Source organism: Lipophrys pholis (assembly GCF_963383615.2).
Source record: "Lipophrys pholis genome assembly, chromosome: 3".
NCBI lineage: Eukaryota > Metazoa > Chordata > Actinopteri > Blenniiformes > Blenniidae > Lipophrys > Lipophrys pholis.
This window is the reverse complement of record NC_137627.1, coordinates 1,461,365-1,482,959: the sequence shown is the minus strand read 5'-3', so window position 1 is coordinate 1,482,959 and position 21,595 is coordinate 1,461,365. Positions and strand designations below refer to the sequence as shown.

At 45.3% G+C, this 21,595-nt stretch overlaps 1 protein-coding gene across 1 annotated transcript in view; it reads left to right on the top strand.

Annotated features, from left to right (window-relative positions):
* sorl1 (sortilin-related receptor, L(DLR class) A repeats containing) overlaps positions 1–21,595 on the top strand; it is an 86,174-nt gene that overhangs the window by 12,048 nt on the left and 52,531 nt on the right. Inside the window, exons 2-5 of the mRNA XM_080459180.1 lie at positions 4,044–4,160; positions 5,961–6,095; positions 10,309–10,470; positions 11,671–11,738. Of these exons, the coding sequence (XP_080315306.1) occupies positions 4,044–4,160; positions 5,961–6,095; positions 10,309–10,470; positions 11,671–11,738 (482 nt within the window). The remainder of the gene's footprint in view (positions 1–4,043; positions 4,161–5,960; positions 6,096–10,308; positions 10,471–11,670; positions 11,739–21,595) is intronic.

The following is a 21,595-nucleotide window of genomic DNA, read 5'->3' as shown; positions in this document are numbered from 1 at the left end:
TACGAGGCGCAAATGCTTCTCATTACAGCAAAAATAACCGCGATGCCTCCAGTTTATTCCACCTGCAGCAGAGCGGTGATCGCCCCTGGATTAGACCCCGGCTGCGTTACCTGCTCTCACTACAGTTGGCTGCAACCTGGCAGATAGTTTTTCTGTCATCACAGTCGTGGTCGCTCTCTGGGCCCGGCTGTGTCAGTCAGCCCGGCTGCTGGCAGCCTCTGGCCCACTCCCACTGCACCCAATGAGGCCTAAAATGCTGGGATTTACTGCCCCGACACCTCAGCCTGACAGACGGCCCCGGAGCTGGTCCGCAGGGAGGCGGGCTGAGGAAGCTGGAAAGCAGGAGGACATCTAAGGCAAGAAATGTAAATGAGAATTGTGTATTGGAACGGCCGGCTTCATGACACACACTCATCGTCGCTTTGTTGGAAATTACAGAAGGAAAAGGTTAAAGTAGTTTCTTACTGGCGACTTCCCTGCAGGATGTTGGTGTGTTCAGATGATGACATTTTAATGCAGCCTTTTACTGTCATACTAAGAAGTAAGTACATCCCAAGGGGTTGCACGGTTGAGTAGTGGGCAGCACTCTCGCCTCACGAGAAAATATTCCCAGTTCAGTTCTTCCCTCGGGGGCGGGGCTTTCTGGGTTTCTTTTATCTTCCTGTATGCACTCATGATTTCCCCAGTTATTCCAGTTTCAATGTTTCAGGTGAAATCAAAAGGTTTCTGTTTGGGAGTCGTTCTCAAAAAGTTGTGCTTTCAAGTGGCTCAGAGCAACTTTTTAACATTTTTTAATTTTTTAATTAAAGAATCAGAACAATTGAACTGGAGGAAAAAAACAATGACAATTCACAGAATTCTAAATTCAGTTATAAACATCTTACATACAACAACAAAAATTTTTCCTTGTGACATTTCAAAAAGAAAAGATTTATTCTTTGTTTGGTTGGCTTTCAACAAAACCTTTTCAAATTACCTTTCTGAATATTGGCTTTTAGAAATCAATAGGATGTAAACAAAAAAACTAAACCAAACCAATAATGAAAGTTTTGTTTATTCCCTTGAAATCATTGCCGTGTAAATGGGTCCCAAGTTGTGTGTATTATATGATAAATAATGCACATTATATATCATAATTCCTATTTTGGGAGGCGCTCCAGCACGTTGGGTGAAGTGGTGTGGAAGTTGAATGAATGGATGGAGAGTCATCAATACTTCACATCCAAAAGATCAGAATCAGACGTTCCAGATGAAGGAACAGCAGCTGGTTGTGGCCTGGCAGGTGGAAACTCATAGAAGCTCCATCCATCCATCCATCCATTCACCCAGCCATCCATCCATCCATCCATCCCCTACACTGCTGGTTCCTGTTCAGGGTCGCGGGGGGGGTGGAGCCAAAGCCCCTCACCTTCACCTGCAGCAGCAGCGCCACCTATATACCATTTTCCTAGTTTACCACAGACACAGTCAGTCCCAGTGAACTCTGAGGGACCAGGACCCACCGTGGAGAGGCCGCCAGTCCATCGCAGGACACACACAGACTTAACGCTCACATTCACCGGATTAATAGTTCCAAACTTCTGTGGTTGTGTTCAGAAATAGAACCTTCATCAATATGCAAAGAGGATTAAATGTTTGATGCCTTAAGATTCTTAGTCGCACACCGTGCAAAGTCTGTGCTGGTCCCATGTTCACAGCAAATTTAAAGGTAGAGAAGTTTACGGTATTAGGATTAATAGGTTTTCAATTTGGTGTTTGTTTGTTTTTACAAACCGAGATCTCACCAACAGACTTTGAAACTGGTCAGTTGAACCATCGGGATTCCTTTACATCAGTTAGATCTACTCTGAGGTTCCAGTCCGTTCTGTGTTTGGTCCTTACCTCTCTGAATTTTAAATTAAGACTGAAGGCAGCGAGAAACAAAGTAGGGCCCCTTTAGACAACAACAGTCAAGAAAGAACAGCACCCACTAGTGTCCCAACATGAAAACTACATCGTTTTCAGATCATTGCTGTATGAACGTGAAACCTTTCTGAAATGAAAACTCAAAGGCAATGCGGTTCCACTTGAAACGATGTCGTGTTTGCAGGGCGTTTACCGACCTGATGAAGGGATGACATTTTCTAGAATATGTCCCTGGACTATACTATGTTTGAAGAAAACCACCGCCAGCAGATGCAGTTCATAAAACTCCTCACTCATTAGAACTGAACCTCTTGGATCGTCTTCAAAAACAACTCAATGTCTACTTTTAGTTTTTTTTATTTCCTATCAAAAATCATAATGTGACCACCAAAATGACGCGGCTTTGTAGTTTTCTGTGGGTCGCTGCCGACTCGTTGCTGTATTTGCGTGTTTGTGAGATTATTGTTCAACGTCACTGCAAAGTGCTGAACAGAAACACCAATATTAACAACCGGCGGCGTTGACAGTTTCCTCCTAACAGCTGATCTGTCTCAGCATGAATGTTTTACTAATTTTCAGCTCCTCGTGCAGGAAGTGGGTTTGACATTGTCATTGACTTCAGCCTTGGTGTTGTGGAGTCAGAAAGCAGAAATGTGTGGTGGGCGGTTTCTGATCACCACTGCCAAAGAAGGGAAGCATATATATATATACATATATAGTGTGTGTGTGTGTGTGTGTGTGCTCTACTATTTGAACTGCCACCAGGAAGAGGACGTCTTTGAAGCAGAAAGGAAGACTTTCAGAGGCCGGCCTCCTCCAAGTATCATCAATAAAAGATAAGGGAAGAAAAGCCGTGGGAGATGAGACGGTGAAGCAGCGACAACCAAACACACCAACTCGCTTATTTTCTTTGCAGACAGATATGTGCCTGAATAACCTTCATTTGGGATTGATCAGATTGATGGTGGTGTAGTTTTACCATGGCAGCTATAGGAGGAAGATCCTCTGACAGGTTCAGCTTAGGTCCTGTTTAAATGGTGTTTTCACATTAGAATGCTAAATGTTTGACTGCTGGTTTACAAGACTATGGTGTTGAGGTCAGCAATTTTGTGTTATTATTTAACACACAAACATGTGCAAGGGGATTCAATGATCCAGCAACGACCCTGAAACGGGTCCACACATTGTACAAAGAAATTTGTTCTGCTGCTTTAATAGTGTCCCCCGGCTAGCTCAGTTGGTAGAGCATGAGACTCACAATCTCAGGGTAGTGGGTTCGTGTCCCACGTTGGGCGCCACCTTCCCGTGGGCTCACCACCTGCAGGAAGGTTCTTAAATGGTGCAATGTGATCTGGGTGACAGTGCTCAGACTGTCACCCCCGTGACCTGGAAACAGATAAGCGGAAGTAAATGAATGAATGCTTTAATAGTTTGTTTTGTTTATAGCAGTAATACAGACTGGCTGCAAGGCATTAAATACTTATTATATTATAATTATTAAATTATGTGACTCTGGGCATGATCAGACTGATAGGACTTCCTGATATCACCATGTTGTACTGAGAACAGGCTTAACGTGACACTGCAATGCTCGGACTTTAGTTTGTCGTGAGTCAGACGCTTCTAAAACCCTTCATGCACCACGTGGTGAAATACCTCCGTCAAGCTTTAATACACAGAAAAAAAACAGATATGCGTTTCAATCAGTTTCTGCTTCTTATTCTGAAAAGTTCCTTCTGTGACTCTCCGGAGTGAAAACGGAGAATTCATAGTGTTTGTTAGAATCCAACAGCTCTTCCCCAACAAATTTACTACAGCGTCATCTGCATACGTGGAGAACATTTCTTCACTACAGACCCTGAGTGGACAGAGAAAAGTTTCTGACAGCTTTATTTCCTGCTCTTCTCTGGACACAAGCACATTTATTTTCACAACAAACACCTCGTGCACCTTGTGACCTGACATGCAAACTACAAAACGTTCTAAGTTTTTAGTGTTTCTATGTATTTGGCCATCATCACCTAAATGTTACCGTCTGTGTGTGTTTGTCTTCCGTTGTGGTTTCCAGTCGATTGTTCTCGTATAAACAGACCTCTGCATCCTCTCTGATGGCGTAATCTTTTTTTTTTGCCCTGCAGGCCAACCTGAACGACTCTCACAACCAGATGGTGGTTCACTGGGCCGGCGACAAGAGCAATGTCATTGTGGCCTTGGCCAGAGACAGCGCCGGAGCCGCGGGAACCAAAACCAGTTCTGTGAGTACACCTGAACTCATCGGAGCGTCACAGATAAAGCCGCTTAATTCTCACCTCAGGTAGTCTTCAATCTGAGGTGGTTGGTTCTACGTCAGTCCCAGTAAATAAGCATTGCGTGCTCAGACCCGTTGGTGTTCCTGGTGGTGTTATGATTGTCGGACTTTACGTTGGTCCCTCTGCTGCACACACACACTGGTCAGAACAGGTCTGGAGTTCCCCTGCTCCCTGGCTTTGCCCACCTGTTGGCTGGTTTTCCTGAAAAGTCAGATTATTTTTTTTTTCATTGCTAAATGGTGAAAGACATCCTTTCAAAATGAGACAAAATCTGATTTAACCTTTGAATTGATGACTTGTTTTGATAAAACAGCAAGTCCATTGAATGGATAATCTGAAACACTTCTCCTCTTTAAGACTTCCTCCTTCTAATTACACATTCAGGCTAATGGATATTTTTTAATTACCCCTTATCTCACACACCCACAACTGTCGAGCCAATGTTTTGAAAGAGTTTTTAAATTCCTAATTGTCCCCTGAGAGAAGTGTATGAGAAATGCTTTTGCCCTTTTCTTGGTAATTACAGATTAATGGAACCCTTTTAGCACAGTGGAGCTGGTGTCACTGTGTTTGTCATGGAATACAATCTGCCATCAATCTGAAGGTGCAGCCATGTCGGGGGGGTGGGGGGGTCGACTCCTTTTAGTTCAGGGGCTACAAACAAGCCTCCAAGATCTTTTTTATTTTTCTTTAGTTTTTTTCCTAATTTATTTCGGACATGTGGGTACGACAACCAAACAAAACATGCCAGAGCAACGCAAGCAGATGAAAAAAGAACTTGTGTAACCGAAGGATCCCGAATATGGAATCCATCCATCCATCCATCCATCCATCCATCCATCCATCCATCCATCCATCCATCCATCCATCCATCCATCCATCCCTCCATCTTCCCCACTTAGCAGTCTAGAGAGGAAAGAAGCCCAGACATCCGTCACCTGCTGCTTCCCCCAGCTCTTCCGGAGGGACCTCAAGTCTCTCCCAGACTAAACCAGAGATATAATCTCTCCAGAGAGTCCTGAGCCGACCTCGGGGTTCTCCTCCCAGTTGGACGTGCCCGAAAAACCTCCGAAGGGAGGCGAACCAGAGGAGAAGCAGCGGCTCGACTTGGCTGAACTCCTCACTCTCTTACGAGAAGTGATTCCTGCTGCCCTCAGGAGAAAACTTGTTTCAGCTGCTTGTATCTGTGATCTGATTCTTTCAGTCCTGACCCAATATTCATGACCATAGTACAAACAAATGGTCAAAAATGGAGGCGCTTTCCTGGAGACGTCTTAAATTAAAGGACTCTGGTGCTAACTGCGGTCTTCCTGTGTTGTGCTGCTGATTATCTGAACCCCGGGACTCATTCCTAAGAACGACAAACATCTAGAAATCCATCTTCTATCCTGCTTATCCAGTTCGACCTTGATTTAAAAAAAATCAAACAAACTAAAGAAGAAAGTAAACCCCAGTCAGTTAGTTTGGTAAACAATCACTTGGTGTGATCTTGTAGGAGTGCGACATTGTCAGGTGCAGCTTTACGAACGAAACTGGCCTGGAAGAGTATCAGTCCAAAGAAAACCTAAACAAATGCTGATCAACACAAAAATCTGTGGACTTTGGTACAAACTGAAACCTAGTGGCCAGAAGAGCATGGATCTGATTTCAATTACAGCCAATTTGCTGTCATTGCTGCAGATCAATCCACACACATTGTTTACCACAAGGTGCAGACGCTGATTACTTCTTCTTCCCTGCTTTCAGGTTTACGTGTCCTACGACTACGGGACCAGCTTCGCTCTTGTCTCAGAGAAGTTCCAGCTGTTGGGGCCCAAAGTGAAGGAGGGTACCAAGCAGGTCATCTCCCAGTTCTACCACAGTCCTGCAGACAACAGGAGGGTGAGTCAGCTGAGTTCTGATTGGCTCTCATAGAGGAGAACACAGACTGAATAGATGGAATCCTCCGAGGGCTCTGAGGTTGAATTTGGAAAGGTCTTTGTTTAGAAACACCTTTTCAGTTCCTTCCTGAGCTGGACAGTTCTGGGAGGTGTCTGGGTGGTTCGCCACTTCTTCCAGTTTTCATTTTATTAAATGCTTATTAGCGACTTTACTTCCTCTGTGAGTTCCTCCTCTTTCAGCCTTAGTCCTACCTTTGGCCCACTGAACTTCTGAAACAATTATCTGACTTTGCCGATGATCATAATTGTATTTAGTGAAGATTTCAAATCGGGTGATAAAAGGTAGTGACCCTTGTTGAGGTATTCTTGACAGCAGGACTTACGGGAAATGTTGACTCACATTTTACTTTGACCTTTTCAAAGCAGACGGTTGTTGTCGAGGAGACCTTCATGGTTGATCAGAAACAGTGGATGCACTTTAATTTGGCACTGCAAACCTGCATGGACGCTTTACAAGCTACTGTACACTTGTTTTGGGGTTGGTTCAGTTCTAACTCGCTGGGTCTTTTTATTTGTCAAGTGAGATCTGATTCCTTTCACTACTGATCCATTCGATCTTCTTTACTGGAGGCGAGCTTCTTTTTGTTCTTTCATGTCCGCGGCGTCAGAAGCATCCATTCCCCATCTTTAAACTGGATAATCCGTGAATCATGTTTATGATTTGGAGACTTTATAGATTTTGTTCAGCGAGGGAGAACAGGGTCATATACAGTATGTACAATTAGTACAAAATTTACACCCTTAGATGATGTCTTAGCAGTTTTTCATTGTGTATTCTTTTGATTTTCAAATTCCAAACTGATTTTCCACAGCCTGCTTCAACAGTGGTACAGCTCATCAGAGCTGCTAGTCTCAAGTTTAAAAGTATAAAAGTTGACGGAAAGGTCACTCACCGGTTCATCAGTGTTCCTACGACAACAACACCATGAAGCCAAAACAAATCTGCAAAAGTAGTAAGTTGTTCAGTTTGTAGATTAAAGTGTTAACTCCATGTGGTTGGTGCAGGTTAAGGTGTTGCTTCATGTGGTTGGTGCAGGTTAAGGTGTTGCTTCATGTGGTTGGTGCAGGTTAAGGTGCTGCTCCATGTGGTTGGTGCAGGTCAGGGTGTTGCTTCATGTGGTTGGTGCAGGTTAAGGTGCTGCTTCATGTGGTTGGTGCAGGTTAAGGTGTTGCTTCATGTGGTTGGTGCAGGTTAAGGTGTTGCTCCATGTGGTTGGTGCAGGTCAGGGTGTTGCTCCATGTGGTTGGTGCAGGTTAAGGTGTTGCTTCATGTGGTTGGTGCAGGTTAAGGTGTTGCTCCATGTGGTTGGTGCAGGTTAAGGTGTTGCTTCATGTGGTTGGTGCAGGTCAGGGTGTTGCTTCATGTGGTTGGTGCAGGTCAGGGTGTTGCTTCATGTGGTTGGTGCAGGTCAGGGTGTTACTCCATGTGGTTGGTGCAGGTTAAGGTGTTGCTTCATGTGGTTGGTGCAGGTTAAGGTGTTGCTTCATGTGGTTGGTGCAGGTTAAGGTGTTGCTTCATGTGGTTGGTGCAGGTCAGGGTGTTACTCCATGTGGTTGGTGCAGGTTAAGGTGTTGCTTCATGTGGTTGGTGCAGGTTAAGGTGTTGCTTCATGTGGTTGGTGCAGGTTAAGGTGTTGCTTCATGTGGTTGGTGCAGGTTAAGGTGTTGCTTCATGTGGTTGGTGCAGGTTAAGGTGTTGCTTCATGTGGTTGGTGCAGGTCAGGGTGTTACTCCATGTGGTTGGTGCAGGTTAAGGTGTTGCTTCATGTGGTTGGTGCAGGTTAAGTTGCTGCTTCATGTGGTTGGTGCAGGTTAAGTTGCTGCTCCATGTGGTTGGTGCAGGTTAAGGTGCTGCTTCATGTGGTTGGTGCAGGTTAAGGTGCTGCTCCATGTGGTTGGTGCAGGTTAAGGTGCTGCTTCATGTGGTTGGTGCAGGTTAAGTTGCTGCTCCATGTGGTTGGTGCAGGTTAAGGTGTTGCTTCATGTGGTTGGTGCAGGTTAAGTTGCTGCTCCATGTGGTTGGTGCAGGTTAAGGTGTTGCTTCATGTGGTTGGTGCAGGTTAAGGTGCTGCTTCATGTGGTTGGTGCAGGTCAGGGTGTTGCTTCATGTGGTTGGTGCAGGTCAGGGTGTTGCTTCATGTGGTTGGTGCAGGTCAGGGTGTTACTCCATGTGGTTGGTGCAGGTTAAGTTGCTGCTTCATGTGGTTGGTGCAGGTTAAGGTGTTGCTTCATGTGGTTGGTGCAGGTTAAGGTGTTGCTTCATGTGGTTGGTGCAGGTTAAGGTGCTGCTTCATGTGGTTGGTGCAGGTTAAGGTGTTGCTTCATGTGGTTGGTGCAGGTTAAGGTGTTGGTGCAGGTTAAGGTGCTGCTCCATGTGGTTGGTGCAGGTTAAGGTGTTGCTTGACAAATCACAAACCTCTAACTAAGATGGATTTGAAAAAATGCTTTGGAAATCTGATTCTTGTTCGACCCGGCACTGCGTTGGCAGTTTTGAAAAGGAAATTGTGAGTGAAGACGGCAGGGCCTGGATGAGCCGGCACTGTTTGAACATATTCCTCCTGACGGAACGCTGTAATTCTGTCCAGCGGTCTATCGACACAATTGTTGTTCCTCAATTGTTCAGTTTTTAAAGTGATAGATAAAGGTGTAAAATATTGTCCAGAGACAGTCGAAGACGTCTTGTTTTGCTCTATCAAACAGTCCACCAGCAGAGAAACCACTGAATGACTAAAGAAGCCAGAACAAATACATCAAACGACAGAAATCCTGGAATTCTATCTCAAATACTCAAATAAAAAAAAAAAACAAGGTACGCTGTGACTTTCAAAGTATATAAGATGAACCACCACTGCAATACTCTTGATTTATTCAGATTGAGTGAGTCACCAGCTCAGAGTTTAACAAAGTGCTGCAATAAAAATAGATCATATAATTGATGCAAAGAAAAGCTTTTCCAGCAGCTGCAGCCTTAATTTGCTTCTTGTTGCACAGTTTGTAACGCAGCACAGTTTACCCATCAGATGTCCAGCAGCCGCTGGTCCCTGTGGGACCAACCGGAGACGCTCTGCTGCACATCACTGAACTGGCCTTTATGTCTTGTCGTGGCTCGACGATGCACCTGAGAAACTAGAGCACGTCACAGCCTCAGGAGGTCAATGCAGATTGGATTATTCATAATAATATAATAATCCTGGACAATGCTGTTGATGGTAATAAAACAGTTATTACAGTGGAGTGCAAGGAGCATGAGTTGCTGTGAATACACCAAGTTGAAGTTCTTCTCAATAGTCAAGACAGGATTATTGTTTTATCTTGATATAAATCATCATGTTAATCCAGGTGATTCAGGTATAAATCAGCGAGTTAATCCAGGTGATTCAGGTATAAATCGGCCTGTTAATCCAGGTGATTCAGGTATAAATCAGCGAGTTAATCCAGGTGATTCAGGTATAAATCAGCGTGTTAATCCAGGTGATTCAGGTATAAATCAGTGAGTTAATCCAGGTGATTCAGGTATAAATCAGCGTGTTAATCCAGGTGATTCAGGTATGAATCAGCGTGTTAATACAGGTGATTCAGGTATAAATCAGCGAGTTAATCCAGGTGATTCAGGTATAAATCAGCGTGTTAATCCAGGTGATTCAGGTATAAATCAGCGTGTTAATCCAGGTGATTCAGGTATAAATCAGCGAGTTAATCCAGGTGATTCAGGTATAAATCAGCCTGTTAATCCAGGTGATTCAGGTATAAATCAGCGAGTTAATCCAGGTGATTCAGGTATAAATCAGCCTGTTAATCCAGGTGATTCAGGTATATGTTAAAGCATCTGAAGAGATCATCGTAGATTAACTTTAAATATATCAGTGACAGGGTGGCACCGTGGTGTTGTGGTGAGCACTCGCCACGACTCCCCGGGTCCAAGCTGTCTTTGTAGATTTTGCATGTTCTCCCTGTGCATGTGGGCGTTTCTCCGGGTACTGCCATTTCCTTCCACGCTCCAAAAAGATGTAATCACGTTAAAGATGGCAGACGCTTCATGATTTCCTGAATCTTATTCCCAGAATGGTGTTAATTCCTTCACATTCCAGCTTGAGCATGTTGAGAAATCACAGCCGCCTATTGTCCTGACTGAGATGCTTCTCCTCCCGTTCCAGTACCTTTTCGTGGACTCCACCAACAACTACCTGTGGAACAGCTTTGACTTCTGTAAAAGCGTACAGGGCTTCCCTCTCCCCTTCAAACCCACCGACCTGCTGCTGCACACACGGCGCTCCAACCTGGTGCTCGGCTACGACGGCTCGCACCCAAACAAGCAGGTGAGACTGTTTGTTTGATGAGATCTGGTGTGAAACCACAGGAACGACTGGAGGACGCTCAGGATCAACCCACACTAATCCAAACACCAAGGGGATAGAGAGCCTCACTATGGATTTATCTCATGTATACGTTCAACTCCATGTAATCCACAGAAATCTGAGATACCTGAAACCAAATGCAATCATGTGAATTGAAGTAGTTAATATACATCGTTTTGAGTGTTTCTGTCATTGCCTTATAGGCGGACATCATTTTGAGAACATTGTCAAATAAACACAAAAGCTTTGGTGCCTCGAAAGCACAGAGACATGATGAGTTTTCACTGGAACCCGGTGCCTGAGACCAACAACATATCCAATGTTGAAACGAGAAACTGTTACGGCAACTAAAATGTAAAAAGTTTCAAACATACAAATATGAAGAAAAAAGAAAGAAAGTTTAAGAAGGTGTTGGGACAGAAGCGGATCATTATCCTCCACCTGTTCTCGGTATCGACAAAAATAAAAAGATGTTGTGGTTTCATTGCTACAAGAGGAACTTGATTTCCAAACACAGTTCCTCCATAGAGAGGAGCTTTAATCTCTGGACCATAACAACAACAACAACAACAAGAGTCGTGGCCGTCATGCTCCCTTTGTTTGTCATGTTCGGTCGTCATGGAAACACAAGACTCCGCCCCATCAGTCCTCTCAGATGTTCTCGTGTTGTTTATCTGCCAGGACTGTTGATTTGAAGGTGGATGCCTTTTTATTTCTTCTTAGTGGTCGACGGGTAAACGCTTTAAACAATGACATCACAAGTCAAAATCACTAAGATAATATCTGTCGGAAAAATCTCAGTTAAGATATTTTTTGATCAAATTGCTCGACTCCCTCCAGTCCTGCTTTTGTTCCTGTGGCATTGAGCCTCTTTGTTGGACTCTACCTCCAGAGCTGCTTCACATCTGCACCACATCAGCTTCTCGCTCTGGAGGCTTTCTCATTTATTTGGTGTTCGTTTGAGCACAATAGCACCGAGCGTCTCTCCAGTCTTCTCCTTGTCACATGTATTAGAGCCAAAACCAAGGAATGAGCCTGACCTACATTTTAACAGTACCCCCCCCCCCCCCCCCCCCTTTCTTCCTCCTCCTCCTCCTCCTCCTCCTCCTCCTCCTCCTCCTCCTCCGCCCCCCTCATTTCCCTCCCCTCCTGCCTCTGTAGCTGTGGAAATCAGACGACTTTGGGGAGACGTGGGTGTTGATCCAGGAACACGTGAAGACCTACTTTTGGTAAGTCATGGGCTCCTCAGCTCCACACTGAAGGGGGTGTATGTACTCTGTAGGTGAGGAGTGGCCTGAACGAGGAGCTGTGCTCCCTGGAGCAGTCTATAAAGCAAGAGCGTGCACAAAACTCTAGAAAATACTGTCTAAGTCAGCACATTCTGACAACCTTTACATAAAACTGGTGTATTTTAAAACAGCGATGTTATGAAATTCTGCTTTATTCTCTTATAATAACAACACCAACTTCAATATGATTCATAAATTTATTTGTGACCATGAATATTCTAAAGTGAATATAAAGTACAACAATGATGCCTTCTTATTCAGTACTGCGTTGCTTACAGTACCGGCAGGACGCAGTTTGAGTCCTCTTATGGCCGACCTCACTTAATGTAGATTTTAGCAGCTTACTAGCAACACAAGGTTCACAAGGGCGGCACTTTGTTTAGGAGAGCAGCAGCTAGTTTGGGAGAGCAGCCATTCATCTAGGAGAGCATCAGCTTTATTAAAAAAGAGCAGCAGCGTATTTAGGAGCTGGTTTAGGAGAGCAGCCGCAGGTTTAGGAGAGCAGCCGCGGGTTTAGGAGAGCAGCCGCGGGTTTAGGAGAGCAGCAGCTGGTTTTGGAGATCAGCAGCTGGTTTTGGAGATCAGCAGCTGGTTTAGGAGAGCAGCAGCTGGTTTAGTAGAGCAGCAGCTGATTCAGGAGATCATCAGCAGCTGGTTTAGGAGATCATCAGCTGGTTTAGGAGAGCAGCAGCTGGTTTAGTAGAGCAGCAGCTGGTTCAGGAGATCATCAGCAGCTGGTTTTGGAGATCAGCAGCTGGTTTAGGAGAGCAGCAGCTGGTTTAGTAGAGCAGCAGCTGGTTTAGTAGAGCAGCAGCTTGTTTAGTAGAGCAGCAGATGGTTTAGTGGAGCAGCAGCTTGTTTAGTAGAGCAGCAGCTGGTTTAGGAGATCAGCAGCTGGTTTAGGAGAGCAGCAGCTGGTTTAGGAGAGCAGCAGCTGGTTTAGGAGAGCAGCAGCTTGTTTAGTAGAGCAGCAGCTTGTTTAGTAGAGCAGCAGCTTGTTTAGTAGAGAAGCAGCTTGTTTAGTAGAGCAGCAGCTGGTTTAGGAGAGCAGCAGCTGGTTTAGTAGAGCAGCAGCTGGTTTAGGAGAGCAGCAGCTGGTTTAGTAGAGCAGCAGCTGGTTTAGGAGAGCAGCAGCTGGTTTAGGAGAGCAGCAGCATGGTAAAGAGAATTTAAAAACATTTTCCAGACTTAAAGTTATTCTCAGATTTGGAAGTAGACAGTATTGCTCACAGGCACTGCGGTAGTCAGAGACTGTTTGCTCTCTCCTTCACCGATCCGTCCTGGTGCTACTAACTAATGCTGCAGCTTGGTGGATTGGCCAAAAGTCCCAGTGAAGACCAGTGTTGGTGTTCGTTAATGAAGCGCCGTCCGTTAGTTTGACACACTCACATATTTCTGACTTCTACTGCGGTGAATTCCGTCAGTCACTCTCATCCTGACATTTCTAGATTTTGCTCCCGTTTCCATGACGTTTCATCACTAAACACATATTGTTATTCTATTTTCTTTTCAGAAAAGCTTTAACACAGCAACATTCTGAACACAATTTCCGTTTACACGGCAACGACAAAAACACTGAACCATGTCGTTTCCGTTGCGGGTTGTTTTTGTGATGAAACAAATGAAACGAAACGCTATGAAGGTGAACGACATCCAGAGTATCTGACACTCGAATGGACGGAGGAGGAACTGGATTCTATCAGGAGTGAATCTCAACTATAAAACTATCCATATGGACGATGAAACCAGAATACGGACTGCGAGTCCTGCCACTACGGGGGCCGCCATGTTTGTTACCCTCACATGAGAAGGAGGAACTGTTTCCCACAGAGGAGAGGTCCCATGTGTAGCGAACCCCAGCCAGAGAATGGTGAAGCTTACTGATGTTTTAGAGTCTTTATTTATGTTCAGCCTTCATCCTTATTTTGAGCACAAATGTAGTTCTCCATGAAACACCGTAAGAGCTAAAGGATAAAATGATAGCATACAGTTAGCTCTTTTAACACGGAAAGTAAAGCAATGCTAAGGCGCTAAAACCGAGTGCGACCACAATAAACAGAACTTCCAGTTAGCATAACCATATATACAAGCAATACACAATTTAACAGTTCAAGAACATGAAATACCTTGTTCCCGTTCCAGCTAGGCGCTTAATTTACACAATTATCTCCGTTCTCTGCTCCGCTCCATTCATTCATTTCTGTGCTGTCAAGTAGGGCACCTTAAGCTCAACCTTCACTTCCGCCCAGTGATTACCAAAATAAAAGACCCGTTTAATTTGAGAATTACACAAATAAAATAACAACTTACAATTAATTAGTTACTTAAAGAAAGATTGTAAGTCCTTTACACTCCCACCAATCATGAGTAAATAATGTACCGATACAGATAGCATTATGAGCGAATGATTTTTTGTTTGTTTTAACAAGAACTGACATGCTTTTTAAACAGCACAGTGAACTCATGTCAAAGGTAGAAAACAAAAACTCCTAAGCTGAGAACCTTTATACCTATTTTGAGATAACTCTCTATAGGGAGAAGGAGTTGTAAACCACAGAAAGAGAGAGCTGGATTTAGTCTGTCTCCAGCAGCAGGACAAGCTTCTGGACGGGACGCTCAACTTCAGACATTTTGCGGAGACGCTCCCCTTTCTTGCCAAGCTCCCTGTCGCCGAGGCAGACCTTCACTCTCCTTACTAATCCATCCTTGTCAGCAGTAGTCTCTGAAACTCTGCCCAATTTCCACTCATTTCTGTTTGCATGTTCTCCTTTTATCATCACAATGTCTCCGACTTGCAGATTTCTTCTTCGGGCATGCCAACGTTGTCTGAGAGTGATGTTGGCAAGGTACTCCTTACGCCATCGACTCCAAAACTGTTCCGCAAGGTATTGAACATGTCGCCACCTTTTTCTGCCATATACGTCTTCTCTGACAAATTCACCTGGGGGAGGTAAAGCCTTGACAGATTTCATGGTGAGGAGGTGATTAGGGGTGAGTGGCTCGAGACTATGAGGATCACTGAGGTTGTCAACGGTCAGTGGGCGACTATTGACTATCATCATAGCTTCATAGAGGAAAGCCCGTAGCGAAGCATCATTTAGTCTTCCAGAAGAAAGGGTAAGTGTGGACCTCAAGATGCTTCTCACTGTCCTAATTTGTCTCTCCCACACCCCTCCAACGTGACTTGAGTAGGGTGCGTTCATGCTAAGATCGCATTGCTTCTCTGCAAGAAATACAGCCAGTCGGTCGGCATCGACTTCCTTTAGAGCTTCTTTGAGTTCGTTTTTTGCTCCGACAAAGTTGCTCCCTTGATCTGACTTAATCTGACGAACAGCACCACGTATGGCAATGAAACATCTCAGGCCATTTATAAGAGCATCCGTCGTCATTTCTTCAAGCATCTCTATGTGGACAGCACGGGAGCTAAGGCAAGTGAAGAGAAGCCCATACCTCTTGTTCTCCTTTCTCCCTTGCTTCGTAATGAACGGGCCAAAGCAGTCCATGCCGCAGAAGGTGAAGGGGGGCGACGGTTCCACGCGTTCAGGGGGTAAATCAGCCATTCTCTGTTCTTCCGTTGGTTTCCGGTGTCGTCTGCAGGTGACACATTGACGAATGTGGGATGCTACTGCCCGGTTTACTCCTGGTATCCAGTAGCCACTGGACCTGATCGCATTGATGGTGAGACCTTTACCTTGATGTTTCGTCCTTTCGTGATGATGTGCAATCAACAACTTTGAGATGTGATGATCTTTGGGGATGATTGCAGGGTGCTTGATAGAGTCAGGAAGAGAAGAGTTGTGCAGTCTTCCTCCCACCCTGAGGACACCATCTTTCCCAAGGAAAGCATCAAGAGAGTACAATGAATCATGGGATGGTAGGGGGATCCCTTTGCTCAACAGCTTCAGTTGGTCCTGATACATGTCTTTCTGCAGGTTTTTTATTATGCAGTGTTCTGCCTCTTCTCGCTCTGTTACCGTGGTAAGGCTGTTGGATTTGTTCTTGCTGATGCGTCTGAGAATGCGTGCAATAGCTCGAGTAGCCAGTGACCAGGAGGAGAGTTTAGACAAATGATCAACAAGGCTTCCTCGTTCTGTAGCTCTTGTGCTAAGTACTAGGGCACTTCTGACTTCTGGATCTCCGATCGTTAACTCTGGAATTTCATCTGCTGGCAGCTTAATTTTCTTATTCCATAAAAACTTGGGTCCAGTGAACCAGGTTGATGACAGAAGCTCGCTGGGAGTCAGGCCTCTAGAAGCATGGTCAGCAGGATTCTCAGTGGTGGGGACGTATCTCCATTGTTTTGGGTTTGAACCGAGATGAATCTTCTGAACACGGTTAGCCACAAAGGTGTGGAATCGCCGTGCTTCATTTTTTATATATCCTAGGATCACTTTAGAGTCTGTCCAGTAAAACTCCTCAGTGTCGGTTGATCTCAGTTCCTCCTTGAGCATGTTACTTATCTTAATGGAGACAACTGCGGCTGTTAATTCCAATCTTGGAATAGTTGTGAGTTTTGTAGGTGAGACTCGTGATTTTCCTACAACTAGGGCACAGTGAACGTCTCCCTCTTCATTTTGTAGTCTCAGGTACGAACACTGTCCATAACCCTTTGTGCTGGCGTCCGAGAAATGATGCAATTCAGCCTTTGAAACCCTTCCAAAACCAGCAGGTGTGTAAGTGCGGGATATGGTGACATTATCTAGTTGAGCCAAATCATTTCTCCACTGTTCCCATTTTGGGCGAAGCTCGTCAGTGAGTAGATCGTCCCAGCCTGTGCCACGTCTACACATCTCCTGAAGGAAGATCTTCGCTTTAAGCAGGACAGGTGCCACAAACCCGAGAGGATCATACAGGGATGCTACTGTAGAGAGAATGCCTCGGCGTGTGGCAGGCTGCTCCTTGAGGGTGACGTTAAGCCGAAAGTGGTCTGACTCCACATCCCATTGAATCCCGAGAGCTCTCTCGATAGGCAGATCGTCGAACACCATATCCATATTCTTCACATTGGTTGCTCGTTCGGAGAGTAGTATACTCTCTAGGACGCCTCTGTCATTTGACACAAACTTGTGTAGTCTGAGACCGCCCATGGCGCAGAGTTCGCGTGCTTCCCTGGCGAGTTGAATAGCATCTTCAGTGCTTTCGACGCTTGTCAGCCCATCGTCTACATAGAAGTCGCGCATGATGAACCTTGATCCTTGAGGGTAGGTGTCGGCATTTTCCTTAGCTAGATGTTTTAGCCCGTAGTTTGCACATCCGGGTGAGGAGGCTGCGCCGAACAGGTGCACTTTCATGCGGAAATCACAGGGCTCTGCATTCAAGTCTCCTTGCTTCCACCAAAGAAAGCGCAGATAGTTGCGATCAACTTCATCTACGTGGAATTGATGGAACATTTTTTCGATGTCACATATTAATGCAACAGGATGAAGACGAAAGCGGATGAGGACTCCGTTCAAGTTGTTCAACATGTCAGGCCCAGAGAGGAGGTGATCGTTTAGGCTAGAACCTTTATATCTGGCTGAGCAATCGAATACCACACGAAGTTTATCAGGCTTCTTCTCATGATAGACGCCATGATGGGGAATATACCATTTTTCACCTTCACTCCCACCGTCTTCGATCTGCTCTGCATCTCCCCTTTCGATGACCTCCTCCATGAACTCGACATAATGCTCCTTATACCGTTCATCCCGTTGCAATTTCCTTTTGAGATGATTGAGGCGTATCATGGCAAAGTCTCTGTTGTCAGGCAAGCTGGGTCTCCTTTTGAAAGGTAGCGGCATTTCGTAATGGCCCAGTACATTTTTTCGTATGCCATCATCCAGCTTGTTGAGGAATGTGATATCATCCTGTGACACTGTTTTGTTGTCTTCACTGCCATCTTTAAAGTCTGATTCTAGAATACGGATAACATCTGCTGGAGTAGCTTGAGGTAGCTCTTTAACTGAGATTCTGTGACACAGATGACTTGTGTTTAGCGAGTCATGGCTTTGTGATGAGCGGCCCACAATACTCCATCCCAAATCTGTCCGTACAGCATAGGGTTCTTCATCTGCTCCCAGAATGACTTGCTTTGGTGCCATTGCTCTAGAGCAGTTATAGCCTATGAGGAGACCTACTTCACAGTCCTTCAGGGGTTGGATTTCATCTACTATTTCAGCAAGATGACGCCATTGTTTGGCTGTCTCACAAGTAGGGATGTGAGCACGGTTCAAAGGTATACAGTCTTTTGTGTAGGCAGCTGGAAGATCGACTTGAGTGGTTGAACTGTATCCTCTTATACGAAGGCCGGAAACCCTTTCACTTGTGAGAACTGTGTCTTTTCCGCTCATGGTAGTCAACTTCAGCTTCACTGGATACTTGTCAGCATTGATACCATTGCTCACTTCTTGGTCGATAAATGTAGTGTCGCTTTGTGTATCAAGTAGAGCGTAGACAAGTTTCTCTGCAGTTGGATTATTTTTAGATGACACCCACACTGGTATCACCATCGATGTGTTGGATGAGCCTTCACCTGCTACACTGAGTGACGTAGCAGAGGCACCTTGACTTGTCCTTGTTTCTGATGAGGACCCTTCCCCTCTTTTATAGTTGTGGTCATGGAGAGCTGTAGGATGCTTCCCTTTGCAGGTGTCGCAGGCGTGACGATGACGACAGTCTTTTGCACTGTGGCCAGGTTTAAGGCACCCATAGCAGAGTTTCTTTTCCCTTACGTAGTTCCGTCTATCAACCAGCAACATCTCTGTAAACTTAGAGCATGCGTGAAGCTGATGCCTGTTATCTTGACAAAAAATGCATGAAGTCTTAACCTTTCTCTGATCTGACTTTAGGCAGTCGCTGTTGTCTGCAGCTGTTTGAGTGGTAAGAACGCTTGCCTTATTTCGCTTTGGGTCTCTGAGATTTCTCTTTTCAGGGGTAGAGTCTGAAGGACGAAGGGCGTGAAAAGACGTAATTGGGTTGCACGCAACCTCAGCTTCGGTAGACGTGAATCTAGCAAAGTCCTTGAAGCTTGGAAATTCTTGGTTCTCATTCAGACTTTGTGTGACTTGACGGTTCCAGCGTGAAGCTGCCCAGTCTGGTAGTTTGTGGATGAGCTTCTGGTTCTCTTCACAGTCATTTAATATGTCGAGACCCTTGACATGAGGCATGGCATCGAGACAGGCGTTGAGAAAGTCGGAGAAGTTCCTGAGTCCTTCAGCATCCTTTGGTTGAATCCTTGGCCAATTGGTGAGCTTCTCTCTGAATGCTCTCTGAATGGTGAAAGGCTGGCCAAAACGACGATTCAGCTTGTTCCAGGCATCTTGGTAAGCTTCATTGTCATTTCGGTAGAAGGTACCGTCTAAAACCTGGCGGGCTGGGCCACCAACGTATTTCTTCAGATAGAAGAGTTTTTCAGCTGGAGTGATTGCCCGTTGGTCGATGAGCGAGGTAAACAATGACTTCCATTCAATGAATCGTATAGAATCACCATTGAAGACAAAGGGCTCCGGAACCGGCAGCCTATTTAAGGTAAGGCTGTCTTGAAGGACCTGAGCGAGGGAGGAAATGTCTGCATGAGGGGAAGTTGTGACATCTGACAGAGGGACTGCAGTGACAGGGGCGTTTTTTGTTTCCTTGTTCCTTTCAATTTTAACGAAGTTAGCAGCTTCGCGTTCCGTTTCCTTCTCATAGACCTTCAGTTTAGCTTGAGCTGCCCGTACTTCTTTCTCTGCTTGCAATTGCTCTAACTCACGCTTTTGTGCTTCTATGGCTTTCCGTTGTTGTTCCTCCAACTCCCGAATTGATTCCTTTTGTCTTTCTTCCTCAAGCATCATCATGTAATTTGCTTCCTTTACCGCTAGATCGGCTGCTGCATCCATACGCTTGGCTTCAATTGACGAAGCTATGGAGTGGTGATCGGACGTGCTGTGGCTCATCACGGAAGCTGCAGATCCATAGACAGATGCTGCATAGTCACGGCGGCGCAGTTCATGAAGGCGGCGCCTTTCATTTTCTTCATTGAACTCACCTACCTCATCTATTGCTCTGTCGTAAGCAATACTTATTATTTCTTTGGTCACTGACTCGCACGTATCGACTCGTCTTCTCATGTCGGTCGATGGTGCGATGAGATCTCGAATTTCACTGTACATGTTCATTATGTCTCCCCTACCTTTTTTGAGTTCATCAATGAGAGGCCAGAGCTGCTCTTCTGGTATGTACATCTTCAATTGATCTCTTGCTTCGCGCACCTGAAGCTTCCATTGTTCATACATGGACAGCAGCCTTTTCTCTCTTTTCTTGGCTTCTTCCTCTTGAAACTCACGCATCTTCTCAGTGGGATTTCGTTTACGTTCTGAGCGGCGGGGACCTTCAATTTGATCATTTTCTTTCTGAAGGGGATCCTGGACATCAGTCGAGCTGTGTTGTTTTTCCTCAATAGCTTCCTTAAGATGATGTCTCTCAGATGCATCTGATGCTGTGTGGAGCTCACCTTGTATGTCTCCAACTTCCTGATATTCTCCAGCTGTCTGCTCCTCTAACTCTGTCATGCCTGCTGACTGTGACATTATTAACAAGATTAAGAAGGAGTTTGTAAGTTAAATGAAACCCTTTAGCAGATATGGTTAGCCTTTGCAGTGAACAGCATAAACATAGATATCAGGACAAAATAATAAGCACCAATGCAGAAATGTACATACACTTCAAAAAGGGGAGAGAATATAGGTCAGACAACAGTTTTTTTTTGTTTTGTTTTTTGATAAGCAGGTAGGTTGACTATTGAATGTCCATCTGCTCACATAAACCTGTTCGTCCGTAGCTCAACTTATTTGAGATGCCGTTGTCCTGTAATGAGGTGATGATACTCACAGTTCTGAATCAATATCAGTGAATACGGCTGTACTTGACCATTGCACCGAGTCCATTGTGACCGCTACCAAACCACCGAAGTAGATCAGGCGCCAAGGTGTGGAGACATGCTGCTTGAAGAGTCCACAGGGATGGCGTGGGCGTTGAAGCACTTCCGTAATGGCGACGATCAGTCAGGATCGATGCGGGTCAAGCTCTTACTGTAGCGAACCCCAGCCAGAGAATGGTGAAGCTTACTGATGTTTTAGAGTCTTTATTTATGTTCAGCCTTCATCCTTATTTTGAGCACAAATGTAGTTCTCCATGAAACACCGTAAGAGCTAAAGGATAAAATGATAGCATACAGTTAGCTCTTTTAACACGGAAAGTAAAGCAATGCTAAGGCGCTAAAACCGAGTGCGACCACAATAAACAGAACTTCCAGTTAGCATAACCATATATACAAGCAATACACAATTTAACAGTTCAAGAACATGAAATACCTTGTTCCCGTTCCAGCTAGGCGCTTAATTTACACAATTATCTCCGTTCTCTGCTCCGCTCCATTCATTCATTTCTGTGCTGTCAAGTAGGGCACCTTAAGCTCAACCTTCACTTCCGCCCAGTGATTACCAAAATAAAAGACCCGTTTAATTTGAGAATTACACAAATAAAATAACAACTTACAATTAATTAGTTACTTAAAGAAAGATTGTAAGTCCTTTACACCATGCTCCGTCCCAGCGCTCCGTCCCAGCGCTCCGTCCCATGCTCCGTCCCAGCGCTCCGTCCCAGTGCTCCGTCCCAGCGCTCCGTCCCATGCTCCGTCCCAGCGCTCCGTCCCAGCGCTCCGTACCATGCTCCGTCCCAGCGCTCCGTCCCTGCGCTCCGTCCTAGCGCTCCGTCCCATGCTCCGTCCCATGTTCCGTCCCAGCGCTCCGTCCCATGCTCCGTCCCAGCGCTCCGTCCCT